Genomic DNA, 21548 nt, shown 5'->3' with positions numbered 1-21548 from the left:
GCACTAAAACACTCCACACCACAGTAGTGAGCACTAAAACACTCCACACCACAGTATTCAGCACTAAAACACTCCACACCACAGTATTCAGCACTAAAACACTCCACACCACAGTATTCAGCACTAAAACACAACACACGACAGTAGTGAGCACTAAAAGACTCCACACCACAGTATTCAGCACTAAAACACTACACACCACAGTATTCAGCACTAAAACACTACACACCACAGTATTCAGCACTAAAACACTACACACCACAGTAGTGAACACTAAAACACTCCACACCACAGTAGTGAGTACTAAATCACTCCACACCACAGTATTCAGCACTAAAACACTACACACCACAGTATTCAGCACTAAAACACTCCACACCACAGTAGTGAGTACTAAAACACTACACACCACAGTATTCAGCACTAACACACTCCACACCACAGTATTCAGCACTAAAACACTACACACCACAGTATTCAGCACTAAAACACTACACACCACAGTATTCAGCACGAAAACACTCCACACCACAGTAGTGAGTACTAAAACACTACACACCACAGTATTCAGCACTAAAACACTCCACACCACAGTATTCAGCACTAAAACACTACACACCACAGTATTCAGCACTAAAACACTCCACACCACAGTATTCTGCATTAAAACACTCCACACCACAGTATTCAGCATTAAAACACTCCACGCCACAGTATTCAGCACTAAAACACTACACACCACAGTATTCAGTACTAAAACACTCCACACCACAGTATTCTGCATTAAAACACTCCACACCACAGTATTCAGCACTAAAACACTCCACACCACAGTATTCAGCACTAAAACACTCCACACCACAGTAGTGAGTACTAAAACACTCCACACCACAGTATTCAGCACTAAAACACTACACACCACAGTATTCAGTACTAAAACCCTCCACACCACAGTATTCAGCACTAAAACACTCCACACCACAGTATTCAGCACTAAAACACTCCACACCACAGTAGTGAGTACTAAAACACTACACACCACAGTATTCAGCACTAGTGAGCACTGTAGGTTTCTCACAACAACAATGTGTTCAGCAACAGGATAAGAGGCTGCTGTCCCACTGCTCTGTGCTAGAAATGAAGAGGTATTTCCTGTATCGTATCAGCTCAAAGCCCAGTTAGTGTAATGTGATGAAAAAGCATTAGATAATAATTGATGGTAATAGTGAAGTGAGTATCACATGATGAGATGAGGGGACACGCTGGTTTTCCATGGCTGCGCCCTAAATGGCACCCTATTCTCTATATCGTGCACTCCCCTATGGGCGCTGGTTAAAAGTAGTGCACTACATAGGAAATAGGGTCCCATTTGGGACGCAGGCAGATGTAAACGTGGACCAGATCCTCGTCTCAGCTCCTCTCTCTGTGAATCACGTCTCTGTTGGAGCCACAATGCCCTCACTGTGAACATCAATAGCCTCAAATGAACCAAATGAAGTTTCACCAAGCAGAAATGTTATTTAATTTCAGTAATGAAAGGAGCTTGTTGAGTCCAATGCATTTAAACCATATAAAAATTTACTATAAATTAAAGGCCCAGTTAATAGAACTGTCCAAACTGTGAGAGTTCCAAAGGATCGGATGGAACTCACATTACATTCTAATTCAGTGAATCCTTTCTTTATGGATTCAATGCACAAATATGAGCTCTCCTTCCTTCCTTCCTTCCTTCCTTCCTTCCTTCCTTCCTTCCTTCCTTCCCCTCTCTCTCTCTCTCTCTCTCTCTCTCTCTCTCTCTCTCTCTCTCTTTCTTTATCTCTAACTTTCTCTCTCCTTCTCCCTCCCTCCCTTCCTATCTCTATCCATTGATGTCTCTGTGTTTACAGTGCTCTACACACCATAGTGCCTGTTCCAAGGGAAATGACTTGGCAAACACATCCGTAGTAAACATTAAACATACTCAATGCAGGGCTTTAGTTTTCCCTACGAGGCGAGCGATGCGCTGTGTCCTTGAGTAGTGTGGCCCTCGAGTCTGGCTGTCTGGCTTCATGGCTCTATGTCCCTGAGTTGCGTGGCCCTTGTGGCTGGCTGGCTTCATGGCTCTGTCAGCGTTATCTAACCCACAAACACTCCTCCGTTGTTGCAATGCACCCTGGGATTTCACAACAAGCCATTGTGAGAAAGATTGCTTCTATTGAGTGTGTTGGTCCCTTGCCAGCCGAGCCAGTGTTTGGGCTTATGCCTCTGACTGAATCAACTGAGGGTATTCAGAGTCATTTGGGGACCTAAGTCAACATTTGTGCCAGTCAACAACATTCATCTTAACAGCCCTCTAATGTGCTTGTGGAGACGGAGCACTTCCATGCTGTGGGAGGAACAGCAGATGTCATTAACCACTTTGTAATAAGGAAATTAAGTCTGCTGGATGGATGTCTTTCTTGGTATGAATATTGTCTTCAAGCTGTTATTAAGATGGATTTCTCTATTTTACCATCAATTAACTCAACAATTAACTTTATAATTAACTTTACAATTAACTTTACAAATAACTGTCAATAACTGTCAAATAACAAGCGAGAAGACTGGTTTGTTGTTGTGCTTTAAACATTAAAGCTGGACTATGCAGTTGCTACATTCGTTTTTGGACTCATAAATGAATGATCAATACCTATTGATTGTTGAATAATATACTAATAATATCTTACGTGAATCACGTCTCTGTTGGAGCAACAATTCCCACAATGCCCTCACTGTGAACTGTTGTTTCCCATCAGAACCGAAAATATAAGCTTGTTTTACTCCAATGTTCGTACAGAACGTAAATGTAAACAAACACTGTATTGATAAACGTATACATGGTTAAAACTATACGTTTGATATCATGGATGGTCAGTCCTTGCATCCATAGCTCGTCTATGAATTTGAGAGTGGTTACATTTCTCAAGCCCCATCCTATAGCTTAACAGGGGCAGTGATAGGACTTTGTTGTTGTTTTAATTAAGGATTCTAGCTTTAACACCATCTACCTCTTGAAAAGTGATTGCCTAGTTCTTGAACATTCAGGTAACTGCCAAAAGAAAGGAAATACCAGCATAGGTAGCCTAGTGGTTAGAGCGTTGGGCCAGTTACCGAAAGGTTGCTGGATCGAATCCCCGAGCTGACAAGGTACAAATCTGTCGTTCTGCCCCTGAACAAGGCAGTTAACCCACTGTTCCCTGGGCGCTGATGACTTGGATGTTGATTAAGGCAGCCCCCTGCAACCCTCTGATTCATTTCAGTTGAATGCATTTTAGGTTGTACAACTAACTAGGTATCGCCCCCCTTTCCCTTAATAGGGTGTTGGGCCACCACGAGCCAAAACAGCTTCAATGCACCTTGACATCGATTCTACAAGTGACTAATCGTGTTCTGTGGATGCATTGTCATCCTATGGGGGGATAGCCATGGTAGCCAAAATAATGGCCTGCCTAACATTTTTTTACATGACGGTAAGCATGATGGGTTGTTAACTGCTTAATTAACTCAGGAACCACACCTGTGGGGAAGCACCTGCTTTCAAGATACTTTGAGCTGTCATTTCCTCACGTGTTTCCTTTATTCTGGCAGTTACTGGTTCACATCCTGGTCTGTATGTACAGCCAGGCTCTGAAGAGATCAGATCCCCTCTAGTTAACACCCAGGACATGTCTCTAAAGATGACACAAATACTTCCACGTCTCCACCTAAATGATTGCAGGCGATGGCCACAGTCTTGAAACTTGATTGTCAATTACTGCCTTGCTGATATTCTGATATGGGTTTGGCATATAATGTTTACGTTGACGGGTGAAATCAATGCTGTCTCGTGGTGTTCATCTGGAGGCTGTCAATTAAAGCAGAAACATTCACACACTTCTGGCTGCGTTTAGACAGGTAGCCCAATTCTGATCTTTTTTTTCAGTAATTGGTCTTTTGACCAATCAGATCAGCTCTGGAAAAGATCTGACGTGAAAAGATTCGATTTGATTGGTCAAAAGACCAATTAGTGGAAACAAATATCAGAATTGGGCCGTCTGAGATACTCATACAGTCAGTTTTGGGTAATAAGGACATGGTAATAAAAATATACAAAAGACAAAATCAGTGGATTAATTTCTCTCTTAAGACATGGTTTAGGGTAGCAAATTCATTTAGATAGAGAGGTCAAACTGCTGAGCTGGCCCGCATACGACCTCAGCTTCATCCCTGAAATTCAGGATAGCAGATTTAAACAGGTGATGCAAAAAAGGCATCACATCATTTTGTACAATAATAAGGAATGGAGATTTGGAGAACTTCCAGGGACCTAAGTAAAAAAAAAAAACATGGCTTGGATAAAAATATTTTTTACAGGTACCTTACAGGTTCGCCCCTACTTTTAAAATAAATAAAAGTGATTGACATTCGGGCACCTCAGAAAATTGATCCAAGTATTCACTAACGCATACAACTTGGGGAGTATAAAAAAAAAAAACGATTTCAAATCTTTACTTTGGTATTCTATATCCTCAAAGAAACACTACAAACTATATTAAACAGAAATGGGAGGAGGAACTTAACGTGTAAATAACTGATGAAACATGGTTGAACATAATAGAGACTCAACAAAGCTCCACCAACTCAAGGTCATGGAGAGAATTCTGTTGGAAGAAAGTTATGCGTTTCTTCATAAGACCTAAACTGGAATCAAAACAGACGGGTTCCCAAAACCCTTGTTGAAGAGAATGCGGGCTAACAAGGGCGGATCACACGCCTATCTTTTGGTCCTGCCCCGCAAATTGAAACTTACAGGGGAGAAATAAGATCTAACATTGGGAAAATAATGGGTTTTGACATTGGGTGAAATACCTGCTAACTTACCCAATAGAGATGAGCACCTGTTAAAGACAGTAAAAAGGCTATCGGCAGGAAATGTCTACAAAAAGACCCTCCCACCGTGACACATTGGATAGACATTGTTAAAGAAATACATTATATGGAGCGTATAAACCTTTGCTTTAAGAATTCACGAGGAGAGAGGCCAGGAATACTGGAGAAAAATGGGTTTCGCACTTGAAAAATGGTCTAATTCAAAGATGATGTAACTGTAACTAATCTGATGAAAGTATGTGTGCTTGTACCTGCCAGACCGTTCTTATTTTTCATGTTTTATTTATACCATTTTTTGTGTGTTCTTCAATAAAAACGGGGATAAAAAAAAGAATTGGGACGTCAGTGAAATTCTAATCAAACCCAGCTAGCTAATCTTTAAAGAGAAAGGATGCGGGTGTCATTTAATCAAATACTACTTCCTGTGGGCTGTACTTCTGTTTATTATAGAGCAGACTCTCCTGGTTTATTATAGAGCAGACTCTCCTGGTTTATCATAGAGCAGACTCTCCTGGTTTATCATAGAGCAGACTCTCCTGGTTTATTATAGAGCAGACTCTCCTGGTTTATTATAGAGCAGACTCTCCTGGTTTATTATAGAGCAGACTCTCCTGGTTTATTATAGAGCAGACTCTCCTGGTTCATTATAGAGCAGACTCTCCTGGTTTATTATACAGCAGACTCTCCTGGTTTATTATAGAGCAGACTCTCCTGGTTTATTACAGAGCAGACTCTCCTGGTTTATTATAGAGCAGACTCTCCTGGTTTATTATAGAGCAGACTCTCCTGGTTTATTATACAGCAGACTCTCCTGGTTTATTACAGAGCAGACTCTCCTGGTTTATTATAGAGCAGACTCTCCTGGTTTATTATAGAGCAGACTCCCCTGGTTCATTATAGAGCAGACTCTCCTGGTTTATTATAGAGCAGACTCTCCTGGTTCATTATAGAGCAGACTCTCCTGGTTTATTATAGAGCAGACTCTCCTGGTTTATTATAGAGCAGACTCTCCTGGTTTATTATAGAGCAGACTCCCCTGGTTTATTACAGAGCAGACTCTCCTGGTTTATTACAGAGCAGACTCTCCTGGTTTATTATACAGCAGACTATCCTGGTTTATTATAGAGCAGACTCTCCTGGTTTATTATAGAGCAGACTCTCCGGGTTTATTATAGAGCAGACTCTCCTGGTTTATTATAGAGCAGACTCTCCTGGTTTATTATAGAGCAGACTCTCCTGGTTTATTATAGAGCACTCTCCTGGTTTATTATAGAGCAGACTCTCCTGGTTTATTATAGAGCAGACTCTCCTGGTTTATTATAGAGCAGACTCCCCTGGTTTATTATAGAGCAGACTCTCCTGGTTTATTATAGAGCAGACTCTCCTGGTTTATTATAGAGCAGACTCCCCTGGTTTATTACAGAGCAGACTCTCCTGGTTTATTACAGAGCAGACTCTCCTGGTTTATTATAGAGCAGACTCTCCGGGTTTATTATAGAGCAGACTCTCCTGGTTTATTATAGAGCAGACTCTACGGGTTTATTATAGAGCAGACTCTCCTGGTTTATTATAAAACAGACTCTCCTGGTTTATTATAGAGCAGACTCTCCTGGTTTATTATAGAGCAGATTTATTTTAATTTTTTTTGAAAGAAAAGCACATTTTTTGTCCATTAAAGTAACATCAAAATGATCAGAAATACAGTGTAGACATTAATGTTGTAAATTACTATTCTAGCTGGAAACGTCTGATTGGGAAATGCAAGCAGAGGCCCATTATCAGCAACCATCACTCCTGTGTTTCAATGGCACGTTGTGTTAGCTAATCCAAGTTTAATCTTGAAAAGGTTAATTGATCATTAGAAAACACTTTTGGAATTCTGTTAGCACTGAAAACTGTTGTACTGATTAAAGAAGCAATAAAACTGGCCTTCTTTAGACTAGTTGAGTATCTGGAGCATCAGCATTTGTAGGTTTGATGACAGGCTCAAAATGGCCAGAAACAAATTACTTTCATCTGAAACTCGTCAGTCTATTCTTGTTCTGAGCAATGAAGGCTATTCCATGCGAGAAATTGCCAAGAAACTGAAGATCTCGTACAACGCTGTGCACTACTCCCTTCCCAGAACAGCGCAAACTGGCTCTAACCAGAATACAAAGAGGAGTGGGAGGCCCCGGTGCACAACTGAGCAAGAGGACAAGTACATTAGAGTGTCTAGTTTGAGAAACAGACGCCTCACAAGTCCTCAACTGGCAGCTTCATTAAATAGTACCCACAAAACCCCAGTCTCAACGTCAACGGTGAAGAGGCGACTCCGGGATGCTGGCCTTCTAGGCAGAGTTGCAAAGAAAAAGCCAGACAGACAGAGAGCATGGAGTTGTGGTTTATTAAGGTTAGCTTTACGCTGCAAACAAAGATGAGGAAAACACTGTCAGTCTGTGTCCCAAATGACACTCTATTCTCTATATAGTGCACTACTTTGGCCAGACCCCATAGGTCCTGGTGAAAAGTAGTGCACTATAAAGGGAATAGGGTGCCATTTGAGAGGCGGACAGGGACCTAGGCCAGACAATAAGTCCCCTGGATAGGAGAATGATCCACTGCTGGGATGTACATGAATAGAATCCAACACCATGCAGGTTCATGCTGTACATCACAGCATCCCAAATGGCACCCTGTTCCCTAACTACTTCAGACCAGGGCACATAAACAATCACAATGTGGTACTACAGTACGACAGACACAGAGAGGGCTTTTACAGTCATGTAAATTCATTACCAAAAATATACCGTTCATCTGTGTCTGTTTCATTGTGGTAAAAAATAAATACTTTTAATTGAAGGTACTACTGTCCACCACCTTAAACCAGAGTATCACACAATATGTCTTTAAACTGTCCTCTCCTTGTTTCCTCCCCTCCCTTCCTCCCCTCCCTTCCTCCCCTCCCCTCCCCCTTTTGTCCAAGACAGAGAAGTCCTTCTCGTATAAAGCTAAACTAGGACCCATCCAAACCCATTTCAACCAAACCTGCAGGCCAAATAAATATGTTGAATTCTTTCAAATACTCGAGCTACGCTTGATTTAGTTTGCCCAGTACAAAGTACTTTGAAATAATTGACATATGTATTTGACCCAGGTCCCTTATTCATAAAGCGTCTCAGTGTATGAATGCTGATCTAGAATCAGTTTTGCCTTGTAGAATATTAGGATGATTGTAAAGGAGGGACCTGATCTTGGATCAGCACTCCTCCTCCGAGACGCTTTATGAATACAGGCCCAGGTCCAAGTCTTCCAGCTCCCTCAGTCTCAGTGGAGTTTCTCCCACATGAAGACCAGTAGGATAGCCACCACAGCCAGGCTGATGGACAGCAGTTTCAGCCCCTCTCTGTCCAAGCTCCAGGGGCTCCAGGATGCAGTCAGCACGCCGGAGGAGGGGACGGATCCATTCTGCTGGAGGGACAGCTGCTCCTGTTGAGAGACAGCAGAGAGTTAGCCAAGGTTACATTATAGAGTACAGTAGCGGAAGTAAGTTATTATCTGTTGTGTGCTACGGGGACACTCAACATGGCTGCCAGTCCACTCATTATGACATCATTGACTTGCCCATTCAAGGGATTCTATATGTTTAACTCTCGGTCCTTCAGACAGTTGAGAAGAGACTTTTCTCCTCCCTGTCATTCATCTGAACCTGTAGTTAGAGACTTTTCTCCTCCCTGTCATTCATCTGAACCTGTAGTTAGAGACTTTTCTCCTCCCTGTCATTCATCTGAACCTGTAGTTAGAGACTTTTCTCCTCCCTGTCAATCATCTGAACCTGTAGTTAGAGACTTTTCTCCTCCCTGTCATTCATCTGAACCTGTAGTTAGAGACTTTTCTCCTCCCTGTCATTCATCTGAACCTGTAGTTAGAGACTTTTCTCCTACCTGTCATTCATCTGAACCTGTAGTTAAAGACTTTTCTCCTCCCTGTCATTCATCTGAACCTGTAGTTAGAGACTTTTCTCCTCCCTGTCATTCATCTGAACCTGTAGTTAGAGACTTTTCTCCTCCCTGTCATTCATCTGAACCTGTAGTTAGAGACTTTTCTCCTCCCTGTCATTCATCTGAACCTGTAGTTAGAGACTTTTCTCCACCCTGTCATTCATCTGAACCTGTAGTTAGAGACTTTTCTCCTCCCTGTCATTCATCTGAACCTGTAGTTAGAGACTTTTCTCCTCCCTGTCATTCATCTGAACCTGTAGTTAGAGACTTTTCTCCTACCTGTCATTCATCTCCTCTCCGCCCCGTTCCCCGCTCCATACTCCACAATGTAGTGTGGTTATACCAGACTGAACACTGTACTCATCCAGTCAGGTTTCAGTACAGTAGGGTCATGGACATGACCCATTGTCCTCTCTGGCACAGTGAGACCCTGATGAAGGCTAGTGGACATGACCCATTGTCCTCTCTGGCACAGTGAGACCCTGATGAAGGCTAGTGGACATGACCCACTGTCCTCTCTGACACAGTGAGACCCTGATGAAGACTAAGAGCTATAACACCTTGGTTATTTATCTATAATCTCTGACCATATACGTTTCCCAGATCCCACTGTAGCTTTAAAGACCAGGTTATAATACAACATTGTGGCCAGAGATAATATGACCCGGACTCTCAGGATCAAATGGACATTATTGGGGGTCCAGTCCAGTCCAGTTAAGTCTGTCCTAATGTGATGGTGCATTAAAGACTCATCTATAATGAAGATGGTAATAGAGATATATCCCACTAGACCAGGAGAGAAGAGACGGACAGGCCTATCATATCATCATTTAGAGGAGGCAGGGAGGGAGGGGAGAGAGGGAGGGGAGAGAGAGAAAGAGAGAGAGAGGGGGGAGAGAGAGAAAGAGAGGGGGAGAGAGAGAACAGCCAATCATATGATCATTTATAGGGTGGAGGGAGAGAGAAGAGAGAGAGAGGGGAGGGAGAGAGAAGAGAGAGAGAGAGGGGGGCGAGAGAGAGAGAGAGAGAGAGGGGAGAGAGAGGGGGAGAGAGAGAGAGAGAACAGCCTTGAAATACATTAAATATGGAGGATCAATCTGAATGACCATTTTATGATTTTGATATTTCAATTCCACTGGATGACGGTCATTGAAATGTAAATTCCCACACTGCCGCAGTATATAATATATAGATACACCACATTACCAAAAGTATGTGGACACCTGCTCATCTAACACCTCATTCCACAACCAACCATGGACATTAATACAGAATGGTTCTTCCCTTTGCTGCTATAACAGCCTCCACTCTTCTGGGAAGGCTTTCCACTAGATGTTGGAACATTGCTGCTATAACAGCCTCCACTCTTCTGGGAAGGCTTTCCACTAGATGTTGGAACATTGCTGCTATAACAGCCTCCACTCTTCTGGGAAGGCTTTCCACTAGATGTTGGTACATTGCTGCGGGAACTTGTTTCCATTCAGCCACAAGAACATTAGTGAGGTCGGGCACTGATGTTGGGCGATTAGGCCTGGCTCGCAGTCGACGTGGCAATTCATCCCAAAGGTGTTCGATGGGGTTGAGGTCAGGGCTCTGTGCAGGCCAGTCAAGTTCTTCCACACTGATCTCGACAAACAACATTTCTGTATGGACGTCGCTTTGTGCACAGGGGGCATTGTCATGCTGAAACAGGAAAGGGCCTTCCTCAAACAGTTGCCACACAAAATCATCTAGAATGTCATTGTATGCTGTAGCATTAAGATTTCCCTTCACTGGAACTAAGGGGTCTAGCCCGAACCATGAAAAACAGCCCAAAACAATTATTACTCCTCCACCAAACTTAACAGTTGGCACTATGCATTGGGGCAGGGAGTGTTCTTCTGGCATTCGTCAAACCCAGTTTTGTCAGTCGGACTGCCAGATGGTGAAATGTGATTCATCACTCCAGAGAACGCGTTTCCACTGCCCCAGAGTCCAATGGCAGTGAGCTCTACCCCACTCCAGCCGACGCTTGGCATTGTGCCTGGTGATGTTAGGCTTGTATGTAGCTGCTCGGCCATGGAAACCCATTTCATGAAGCTCCCAACTAACAGTTGTTGTGCTGACGTTGCTTCCAGAGTCAGTTTGCAACCGAGGACAGAAGATTTTTACGTGCTACGCACTTCAGCGGTCCCGTTCTGTGAGCTTGTGTGGCCTACCACTTCACAGCTGAGCCGTTGTTGCTCCTAGTGGTTTCCACTTCACAATAACAGCACTGACAGTTGACCGGGGGCCGCTTTAGCAAAGCCCACATGACAGTGCCATGTTGAAAGTCACTCAGCTCTTCAGCAAGGCCCATTCTACTGCCAATGTTTGTCTATGGAGATTACATGGCTGTGTGCTCGATTTTATACACCTGTCAACAACGGGGTGTGGTTGAAATGGCTGAAATCCACTAATTTGAAGGGGTGTCCACATACATTTTTTTTATATATAGTGTAGATTAGATTGATCTACTACAGGAGATATGCTTTGCGAGAAGACTGAGATATACATTTTTTATATAATGGTTTACCTAAATTTGCATTACCTACACATTACCGACTGTGCTTCTAAGAAATTCAGTCAGTGCTGGCAAGTATCAATTTCCAGTGGATTTCTCCAGGTGGCGAATTAGAGAGAAAGAAGCGACTGTTCAGTCGGTATCAGCTTGACACCCCTCTAGGTCATTAAAGAGCATTATTACCGGGTGAGATACTGTACCACATATCCCTTTAAGCACGCGTTCAACCCCGACACAGACCTGTCTGAAGGCTGTGTGTGTGTGTGTGCGTGTCAGGGATGGATGTGAATGCGTAGCGTGGAAGCAAGCCTCTCTTCTGTAATCCAACCTCATCTCTGATGGACTTTCAAGATTTGGTGATTATCTGACTCTCTCTCTCTCTCTCTCTCTCTCTACTGACTTCTCATCCTTCTGTCCCTGGTGTGCCTGCTCTTTCATAACTAACGCCTTTTATCTCTCCTCCTCTCTCTCTCTCTCTCTCGCCCACTCAGCCCTGGGTGCTGACCCCTCCCTGCAGCCGCCTGCTGTCTGCAGCTGGAGACACGGTAATTGATAGAGCTCAGAGGCTCTTCTGAGAGAGACAATGTGTGTGTGTGTGTGTGTGTGTGTGTGTGTGTGTGTGTGTGTGTGTGTGTACCCCCCCGTCCCTTCCTATCCCCTACGTGTCTTGATCACAGGAGGAATCTGTCCAGGAGGGAACACTGTCTTGATCACAGGAGGAATCTGTCCAGGAGGGGACACTGTCTTGATCACAGGAGGAGTCTGTCCAGGAGGGAACACTGTCTTGATCACAGGAGGAATCTGTCCAGGAGGGAACACTGTCTTGATCACAGGAGGAATCTGTCCAGGAGGGGACACTGTCTTGAACACAGGAGGAATCTGTCCAGGAGGGGACACTGTCTTGATCACAGGAGGAATCTGTCCAGAAGGGAACACTGTCTTGATCACAGGAGGAATCTGTCCAGGAGGGGACACTGTCTTGATCACAGGAGGAGTCTGTCCAGGAGGGAACACTGTCTTGATCACAGGAGGAATCTGTCCAGAAGGGAACACTGTCTTGATCACAGGAGGAATCTGTCCAGGAGGGGACACTGTCTTGATCACAGGAGGAATCTGTCCAGGAGGGAACACTGTCTTGATCATTCAATATGAAAGGCTGATCTATCTTGTTGTGGCTGAACTATGAGAGGAACAGCGGTGTACTGCCATGTTCCACCTTCACTCTGGGATGAGAGGAGTGAAGAGGAAGACAACGTCTCTGCTAAGATGGGATGGCCTGGGATAATGGTGGCGGTAGAGTGACTGTCTTAACTCATACACTGGGATAATGGTGGTGGTAGAGTGACTGTCTTAACTCATACACTGGGATAATGGTGGCGGTAGAGTGACTGTCCTAACTCATACACTGGGATAATGGTGGTAGAGTGAATGTCCTAACTCATACACTGGGATAATGGTGGTGGTAGAGTGACTGTCTTAACTCATACACTGGGATAATGGTGGTGGTAGAGTGACTGTCTTAACTCATACACTGGGATAATGGTGGTGGTAGAGTGAATCTCCTAACTCATACACTGGGATAATGGTGGTGGTAGAGTGAATCTCCTAACTCATACACTGGGATAATGGTGGTGGTAGAGTGAATCTCCTAACTCATACACTGGGATAATGGTGGTGGTAGAGTGAATGTCTTAACTCATACACTGGGATAATGGTGGTGGTAGAGTGAATGTCCTAACTCATACACTGGGATAATGGTGGTGGTAGAGTGAATGTCCTAACTCATACATGTCTGCTGTGTTTGTATATAACACCTGCTGCTTTCAACCAAAGACACAGAGCTGCTGAGTGTTCATGACTTCACACCATGTACAGTGTGAGTGAGAAGTGTGTGGGCTTGAGTTAAAAAGACTGCTAACTCAGTTACCTCCCACACATAGCTATAGATCATTTAACCTGTTTTACCCCAGGGACAATATCCACCACTCTGTCTCTAACCTGTTTTACCTCAGGGACAATATCCACCACTCTGTCTCTAACCTGTTTTACCTCAGGAACAATATCCACCACTCTGTCTCTAACCTGTTTTACCTCAGGAACAATATCCACCACTCTGTCTCTAACCTGTTTTACCTCAGGAACAATATCCACCATTGTCTCTAACCTGTTTTACCTCGGGGACAATATCCACCACTCTGTCTCTAACCTGTTTCACCTCAGGGACAATATCCACCACTCTGTCTCTAACCTGTTTTACCTCAGGAACAATATCCACCACTCTGTCTCTAACCTGTTTTACCTCAGGGACAATATCCACCACTCTGTCTCTAACCTGTTTTACCTCAGGGACAATATCCACCACTCTGTCTCGAACCTGTTTTACCTCAGGGACAATATCCACCACTCTGTCTCGAACCTGTTTTACCTCAGGAACAATATCCACCACTCTGTCTCTAACCTGTTTTACCTCAGGAACAATATCCACCACTCTGTCTCTAACCTGTTTTACCTCAGGGACAATATCCACCACTCTGTCTATAGAGGTGAATAATAGAATGATGGGGGGCTATAGAGAATAATAGAATCCTTGAGGGGGGGTCTGTTTCTCCTTGACATCACAGTACCTCTCCCTCTCTCTCATCAGAATGTATGGACATAACTAATGTAAAACACTTCAGAGGGTGAGGGCTGCTCGCCCCCCCCCCCCCTTGCACTGTAGGAGAAGAGAGCACAGCGAAGTCTGGCTGGGCCAGGTTAGAACAGGGAAGCACAGCGAAGTCTGGCTGGGCCAGGTTAGAACAGGGAAGCACAGTGAAGTCTGGCTGGGCCAGGTTAGAACAGGGAAGCACAGTGAAGTCTGGCTGGGCCAGGTTAGAACAGGGAAGCACAGTGAAGTCTGGCTGGGCCAGGTTAGAAAAGGGAAGCACAGTGAAGTCTGGCTGGGCCAGGTTAGAACAGGGAAGCACAGTGAAGTCTGGCTGGGCCAGACCTCTACTTAGGTGAATTGCAATTCAACACGATAATTTTCCACCTGCCGGATTTCAGGCGGGCCTATGGAGGGGAAGCTGTTATGACTACAGGTGTGTGTGTGTGTGTGTTTATGTATGAATACAGGTGTTAGCCCCCGTGGTACAACTTGTTGCCGAAGTGTGTTACTAAGCCGTGGAAATCTGCTGCCGTTACATCTCGGATACCGCCTGGCTGTGAACTGACTTCGCTCCAAATCCTTCACCCCTCTCTCTATCTATCGCTCTGTCTCTCTCTCTTTTCATTAAATAATCTGCAGAGAGCTAAAATAAACTAATTGGGAGATAATATTTAAGAATTCCATCTATACTTTAGCCTCTGTGGAGCGAAGGCTTATGGGAGAAAAGAGGGCCCTCCTGGCTGCTAAGTGCCGGCTCAGAGGGAGGGAGGGAGGGGTGAGAAGGGAGCGAGGTATTCCTCTCTGAGGTCACGACCCATTTCCTCCGCCAAATGAGGCAGGAGCAGAGAGCTCTCCAAAGACTGAGGTGAGGTGGCCTGAGTTTCAACAGTTGTGTTCTCTCTCTCTCTCTCTCTCTCTCTCTCTCTCTCTCTCTCTCTCTCTCTCTCTCTCTCTCTCTCTCTCAGCTCAGACGCCTCATTGATCTCTGACCCGTCAACACTCACACAAAGGCTTAACCCAGAGCCAGGCACACACACACAAACACCGTCACAATACACACACATAACTTTGAGGGCCTGTGGATATCCAGGCATGTCTAGCTCCAGACCTCAGGGTCTGTGGATATCCAGGCATGTCTAGCTCCAGACCTCAGGGTCTGTGGATATCCAGGCATGTCTAGCTCCAGACCTCAGGGTCTGTGGATATCCAGGCATGTCTAGCTCCAGACCTCAGGGTCTGTGGATATCCAGGCATGTCTAGCTCCAGATCAACAGCAGATCAGATCAACAGCAGATCAGATCAACAGCAGATCAACAGCAGATCAACAACAGATCAGATCAACAACAGATCAACAGCAGATCAGATCAACAGCAGATCAACAGCAGATCAACATCAGATCAACAGGAGATCAGATCAACAGCAGATCAGATCAACAACAGATCAACAGCAGATCAGATCAACAACAGATCAGATCAACAGCAGATCAGATCAACAGCAGATCAGCAACAGATCAACAGCAGATCATAAGGATGAACCGTGTCCAATATAGACTTCAAGACTGAAAAGCATATCAAGAGGAAAGTCCACCCTGTTTCTAAAAAAACATTACTGACTGACTCAAATCTCCTGTATTTAAATGCGACCCCCGTTGCACCATAAGATCTGAGTGTAAACAGCAGAGCACGGCTGCTTGACAAACCCTCCAGAAGGAAATTCCTCTCTGACTACACAGCTCTACACGGAGCAGTATGAGGGCTCATTGTAATACCAACAGGTGCGACTGTAAAACCACATCTGGAATCCTATATCCTAGATAAGGCACTACTTTAGACCTGGGATCTGGTCAAACGTAGTCAATTACGTAGGCAATTCATGTTTCGTCACAATATTGTTTTGAATGTTGGTTTTGGGCTGATGCCCAACTGAGCATTCCTACTCGATGCCTCGTCAATAAGTGTTGATGAAGATTATCAGAAGTGCATTACAGCGGCTTGGGAAAAAACGATGACGTTCAAAACGAGCTAAATAATTAGTAGGAAAACCTGTTGTTATCATTTTGATGTTGCCAGACTGACTTTAGATGCAGTATAACGTTAGCTAGCTAAGCTAAGATTGAGGGGAGGCCACCGCATTTTAGCTAGCTAATGTTAGCATTGCTAGCTATTTCTGACGAACTTTGCGAGCTAATGACAACATTGTCTAAAATAAATTTGACGACATGATAATGCTAACAAAGTAATTTCCTACTAAATATTTGACTACTTTAGCAATGTCATCCTATTTCGAAGTCACTATAGTGTAATTTAGACTAAATAGTAGTTAGCCTACGTCTAGAATGACTGGGCTTTACAGCATTTCAGGGAACCCCTTCGCGTCGTTGGCAGAGGGCGGCTTGAGAACGGTCAAAACAACGGTGTGAAACGACCGAGGGACGGAGGTGCCACCTATGAATAGGGTACACTTTGTGAAGCTTCCCATCTCTTCACAGAACAGCCAGTCTCATTGTGACAGTAACCCTCCAAGAGAACCACAGAATCACCTATCACCCCTGACCTTTCCTCTTCCTGTCACCTGTGGGTCACCAATCACAAGGCCTCATTCCCCTGTGGTCACCAATCATAAGTCACTATTCACTTCCAAGTCATCTGTGGGTCACCAATCACAAGGCCTCATTCACAGGCCAGTCATTGTGATTGGGTGGTGTTACAATACAAACATCTATCACATCTCTCACATGATATAATAGGTCTGTTGTAACTCACCACATCGTGACCAGAAACTAGAGACTGTTTCACTGTTCTTTCACCTGCAGTCTCTTAACAGGCCTTGGGATCTCACCTGTTACCTAATCTGTGGGGCTTTATTTCAGAACATGTGTCCTGCCCATGCAGACTAAGGTAAAGTGACTGCACCTCTCCTCCTTCCATGGGTTACAGACAGGTGACTATAGTTCTGGCCACGCATGGTTATAACATCCAGACAAGGTGACTCTAGTTCTGGCTATGCATGGTTATAACATCCAGACAAGGTGACTCTAGTTCTGGCTATGCATGGTTATAACATCCAGACAGGTGACTCTAGTTCTGGCCACGCATGGTTATAACATCCAGACAAGGTGATTCTAGTTTTGCCCACGCATGGTCATAACATCCAGACAAGGTGACTTTAGTTCTGGCCACGCATGGTTATAACATCCAGACAGGTGACTCTAGTTCTGGCTATGCATGGTTATAACATCCAGACAAGGTGACTATAGTTCTGGCTACGCATGGTTATAACATCCAGACAGGTGACTCTAGTTTTGCCCACGCATGGTCATAACATCCAGACAAGGTGATTTTAGTTCTGGCCACGCATGGTTATAACATCCAGACAGGTGACTCTAGTTCTGGCTATGCATGGTTATAACATCCAGACAAGGTGACTATAGTTCTGGCTACGCATGGTTATAACATCCAGACAGGTGACTCTAGTTCTGGCTATGCATGGTTATAACATCCAGACAAGGTGACTCTAGTTCTGGCTATGCATGGTTATAACATCCAGACAAAGTGATTCTAGTTTTGCCCACGCATGGTTATAACATCCAGACAAGGTGACTCTAGTTCTGGCTATGCATGGTTATAACATCCAGACAGGTGACTCTAGTTCTGGCTATGCATGGTTATAACATACAGACAGGTGACTCTAGTTCTGGCCACACATGGTTATAACATCCAGACAAGGTGACTCTAGTTCTGGCCACGCATGGTTATAACATCCAGACAAGGTGACTCTAGTTCTGGCTACGCATGGTTATAACATCCAGACAAGGTGACTATAGTTCTGGCTACGCATGGTTATAACATCCAGACAGGTGACTCTAGTTCTGGCTATGCATGGTTATAACATCCAGACAAGGTGACTCTAGTTCTGGCTATGCATGGTTATAACATCCAGACAAAGTGATTCTAGTTTTGCCCACGCATGGTTATAACATCCAGACAAGGTGACTCTAGTTCTGGCTATGCATGGTTATAACATCCAGACAAGGTGACTCTAGTTCTGGCCACGCATGGTTATAACATCCAGACAAGGTGACTCTAGTTCTGGCTATGCATGGTTATAACATCCAGACAAGGTGACTATAGTTCTGGCTACGCATGGTTATAACATCCAGACAGGTGACTCTAGTTCTGGCTATGCATGGTTATAACATCCAGACAAGGTGACTCTAGTTCTGGCCACGCATGGTTATAACATCCAGACAGGTGACTCTAGTTCTGGCTACGCATGGTTATAACATACAGACAGGTGACTCTAGTTCTGGCCACGCATGGTTATAACATCCAGACAAGGTGACTCTAGTTCTGGCTACGCATGGTTATAACATCCAGACAGGTGACTCTAGTTCTGGCTATGCATGGTTATAACATACAGACAGGTGACTCTAGTTCTGGCCACACATGGTTATAACATCCAGACAAGGTGACTCTAGTTCTGGCCACGCATGGTTATAACATCCAGACAAGGTGACTCTAGTTCTGGCTACGCATGGTTATAACATCCAGACAAGGTGACTCTAGTTCTGGCTACGCATGGTTATAACATCCAGACAAGGTGACTCTAGTTCTGGCTACGCATGGTTATAACACCCAGACAACGTTTACTTGTAACTCCATGTCAACACGTCACAGTAAACCTCCGCTGTTGTTCTGCGAGGAAGAGGAGAGGACGATATCAGACTACTGTAGTTTCTAGGATCCTCCCTGAGAACCTGAGGCTGCTGAGGAGGGTCTGGTAGGCAGACTGGGCGGCTTGGAGAGCTGTCTGTCTGGTAAGGTATGTATGGTCATCCATACATGTATGGTCATCCAGCCCTGTCTCCCTATGTCTCTGTCTGTCTGTCTGTCTGTCTGTCTGTCTGTCTGTCTGTCTGTCTGTCTGTCTGTCTGTCTGTCTGTCTGTCTGTCTCCCTATGTCTCTGTCTGTCTGTCTGGTATAGTCTCTGGTCGCCCTGCCCTCCTTCCCTCCCTCCCTCCCTCCCTCCCTGCCTCCCTCCCTCCCTCCCTCTCAGGGGTCCTAGGTCTCTGAGTGGGGTATGATGCTGCAAAGGGCTGGCAATCCCACCCTTGTGGTGAGTGTGTGGGTGTGTAGAGTGTGTGTGTGTGTGTGTACTCAGCAATTAGCCCTGCTTCAGCGTCTTAATACCGAGTAGTTCCAGGTGTTGCACGCACACACACACACACACACACACACACACACACACACACACACACACACACACACACACACCACACACGTATTTCTGCCTTGCTGTCTGTCTGAATGATTAAAGCATCCTTACCCACCATGAATAAATCCAGATTGCTCTACAGCGGTGGGAGTTATGCGGGAAGCGCACGGCAAGACACTTTTTAATGGCAATTACATTTTTCATGGTGCCGGCTTGTTGACATACATAATGCAGGTGTATTATTGTGCTTCAGCTGCAACCTCCGAGCCCACACTACGCCACGCCCGCCCACACCACGCCCGCCCGCACCATGCCACGCCCGCCCGCACCACGCCCGCCCGCGAGCCGTGGCGTTTCAAAGTGACAGGAAGAGAGGAAGGAGAAGGAAGAGACCTTGAAAGAGAGAGATAGAGAGAGAGGGGGGGTTTGGAGGGGGAACATCATTGGAAGGAGGAGAAAGAGAGAGAGAGAGGGGGGGTTTGGAGGGGGAACATCATTGGAAGGAGGAGAAAGAGAGAGAGGGGGCGGGAGAGAGGAGTGAGGGGAGGCTGGGTGAGGAGGGTGAGGTCCTTTCATCTGTCATCTCTGGATGGATGGAGCAGCTTGTTCTCCCCCCTGCAAATCCTTCCCTTTCTCAATGCTGTTGTTTGAATAGAGCTGATTATTTGGAGGTGCTCTTGCTGTGGCGGAGAGCAGACGCTCCTCATTTGTAAGAGTGTTCACAACAGCCTTCCTCTCCTTTCAGAGGCCCCTGCCCAGGAGCAGACACCGTAATGAGTCCTTTGGTCGGAACAATGGGGGAAAAACACTTTCTATCAAGGTGAATGTATGGGGAGGCCAGGAGAGGAGCAGAGAGGAGAGATGAAGGAGAGGAAGATAAGAGAGATGGGAACGCTCTGGTCATTTTGAAACCTTTTCATTAAATAAAGAATAAAAAGATCCTGGCACCGTCTTCATCAAGTAATTCACAATAATGACAAACAAACAAGTAGCATTGAAGTAAACAAACCTCAAATGAGAGAAAACATATTTTCATTTGGAACAGAATGACCTTTCTGTCCATGACAAGACACCATAGTGGATAGAAGGATTATAGAATGTACCTGCCCTGGTGTTTTCTGCAAAAAACATGGAATCCTACAGTGAACAAAGAGTGACTGGTGTGTGTGTGTGTGTGTGTGTGGGTGTGTGTGGGTGTGTGGGTGTGTGTGGGTGTGTGTGTGTGTGTGTATACAGTTCTGCAACAGTGGGTTTAGCAGGCAGCTTCCGATGTTGTTTAGCCACTGAACAAACCCACCAACCAACACACTGTACTGGGTCACTGAGCTCACCAGTCTTTTGTTGTCCTGTCTGATTATGTACTGGGTCACTGAGCTCACCAGTCTTTTGTTGTCCTGTCTGATTATGTACTGGGTCACTGAGCTCACCAGTCTTTTGTTGTCCTGTCTGATTATGTACTGGGTCACTGAGCTCACCAGTCTTTTGTTGTCCTGTCTGATTATGTACTGGGTCACTGAGCTCACCAGTCTTTTGTTGTCCTGTCTGATTATGTACTGGGTCACTGAGCTCACCAGTCTCTTGATGTCCTGTCTGATTATGTACTGGGTCACTGAGATCACCAGTCTTTTGTTGTCCTGTCTGATTATGTACTGGGTCACTGAGATCACCAGTCTTTTGTTGTCCTGTCTGATTATGTACTGGGTCACTGAGCTCACCAGTCTCTTGATGTCCTGTCTGATTATGTACTGGGTCACTGAGATCACCAGTCTCTTGTTGTCCTGTCTGATTATGTACTGGGTCACTGAGATTTGAACAGACAGCATCAGTCACAAACTGACTACCAGTCTGAACCAATGACAAGGTTGTCTACTGGGTTCAAAACACAATGATGTCATCGTGAGGGTTGACAGGTAGAGAAAGGTTTAGGAGAGTCTAGGGATAGAAGGACAGGTAGAGAAAGGGTTAGGGGGAGTCTAGAGATAGAAGGACAGGTAGAGAAAGGGTTAGGGGGAGTCTAGAGATAGAAGGACAGGTAGAGAAAGGTTTAGGAGAGTCTAGGGATAGAAGGACAGGTAGAGAAAGGTTTAGGAGAGTCTAGGGATAGAAGGACAGGTAGAGAAAGGGTTAGGGGGAGTCTAGGGACAGGAGGACAGGTAGAGAAAGGGTTAGGGGGAGTCTAGGGACAGGAGGACAGGTAGAGAAGGGTTATGGTTAGGGGGAGTGTAGGGACAGATAAAGACAGGTAGAGAAGGGTTATGGTTAGGGGGAGTCTAGGGA

General features: G+C 45.0%; 1 protein-coding gene across 1 annotated transcript in view; it reads right to left on the bottom strand.

Annotated features, from left to right (window-relative positions):
- Positions 1-7254: 7254 nt before the first annotated feature.
- Positions 7255-21548, bottom strand: part of LOC115191065 (threonylcarbamoyladenosine tRNA methylthiotransferase-like) — a 45524-nt gene continuing 31230 nt past the window's right edge. Inside the window, exon 3 of the mRNA XM_029749065.1 lies at positions 7255-8355. Coding sequence (XP_029604925.1) covers positions 8194-8355 — 162 coding nt within the window. The 3' untranslated portion in view covers positions 7255-8193. The remainder of the gene's footprint in view (positions 8356-21548) is intronic.

The sequence above is a fragment of the Salmo trutta genome, unplaced genomic scaffold, assembly GCF_901001165.1.
Source record: "Salmo trutta unplaced genomic scaffold, fSalTru1.1, whole genome shotgun sequence".
NCBI lineage: Eukaryota > Metazoa > Chordata > Actinopteri > Salmoniformes > Salmonidae > Salmo > Salmo trutta.
Note: the sequence above shows the minus strand (reverse complement) of the source record. Positions and strands in the feature narration are given on the sequence as shown.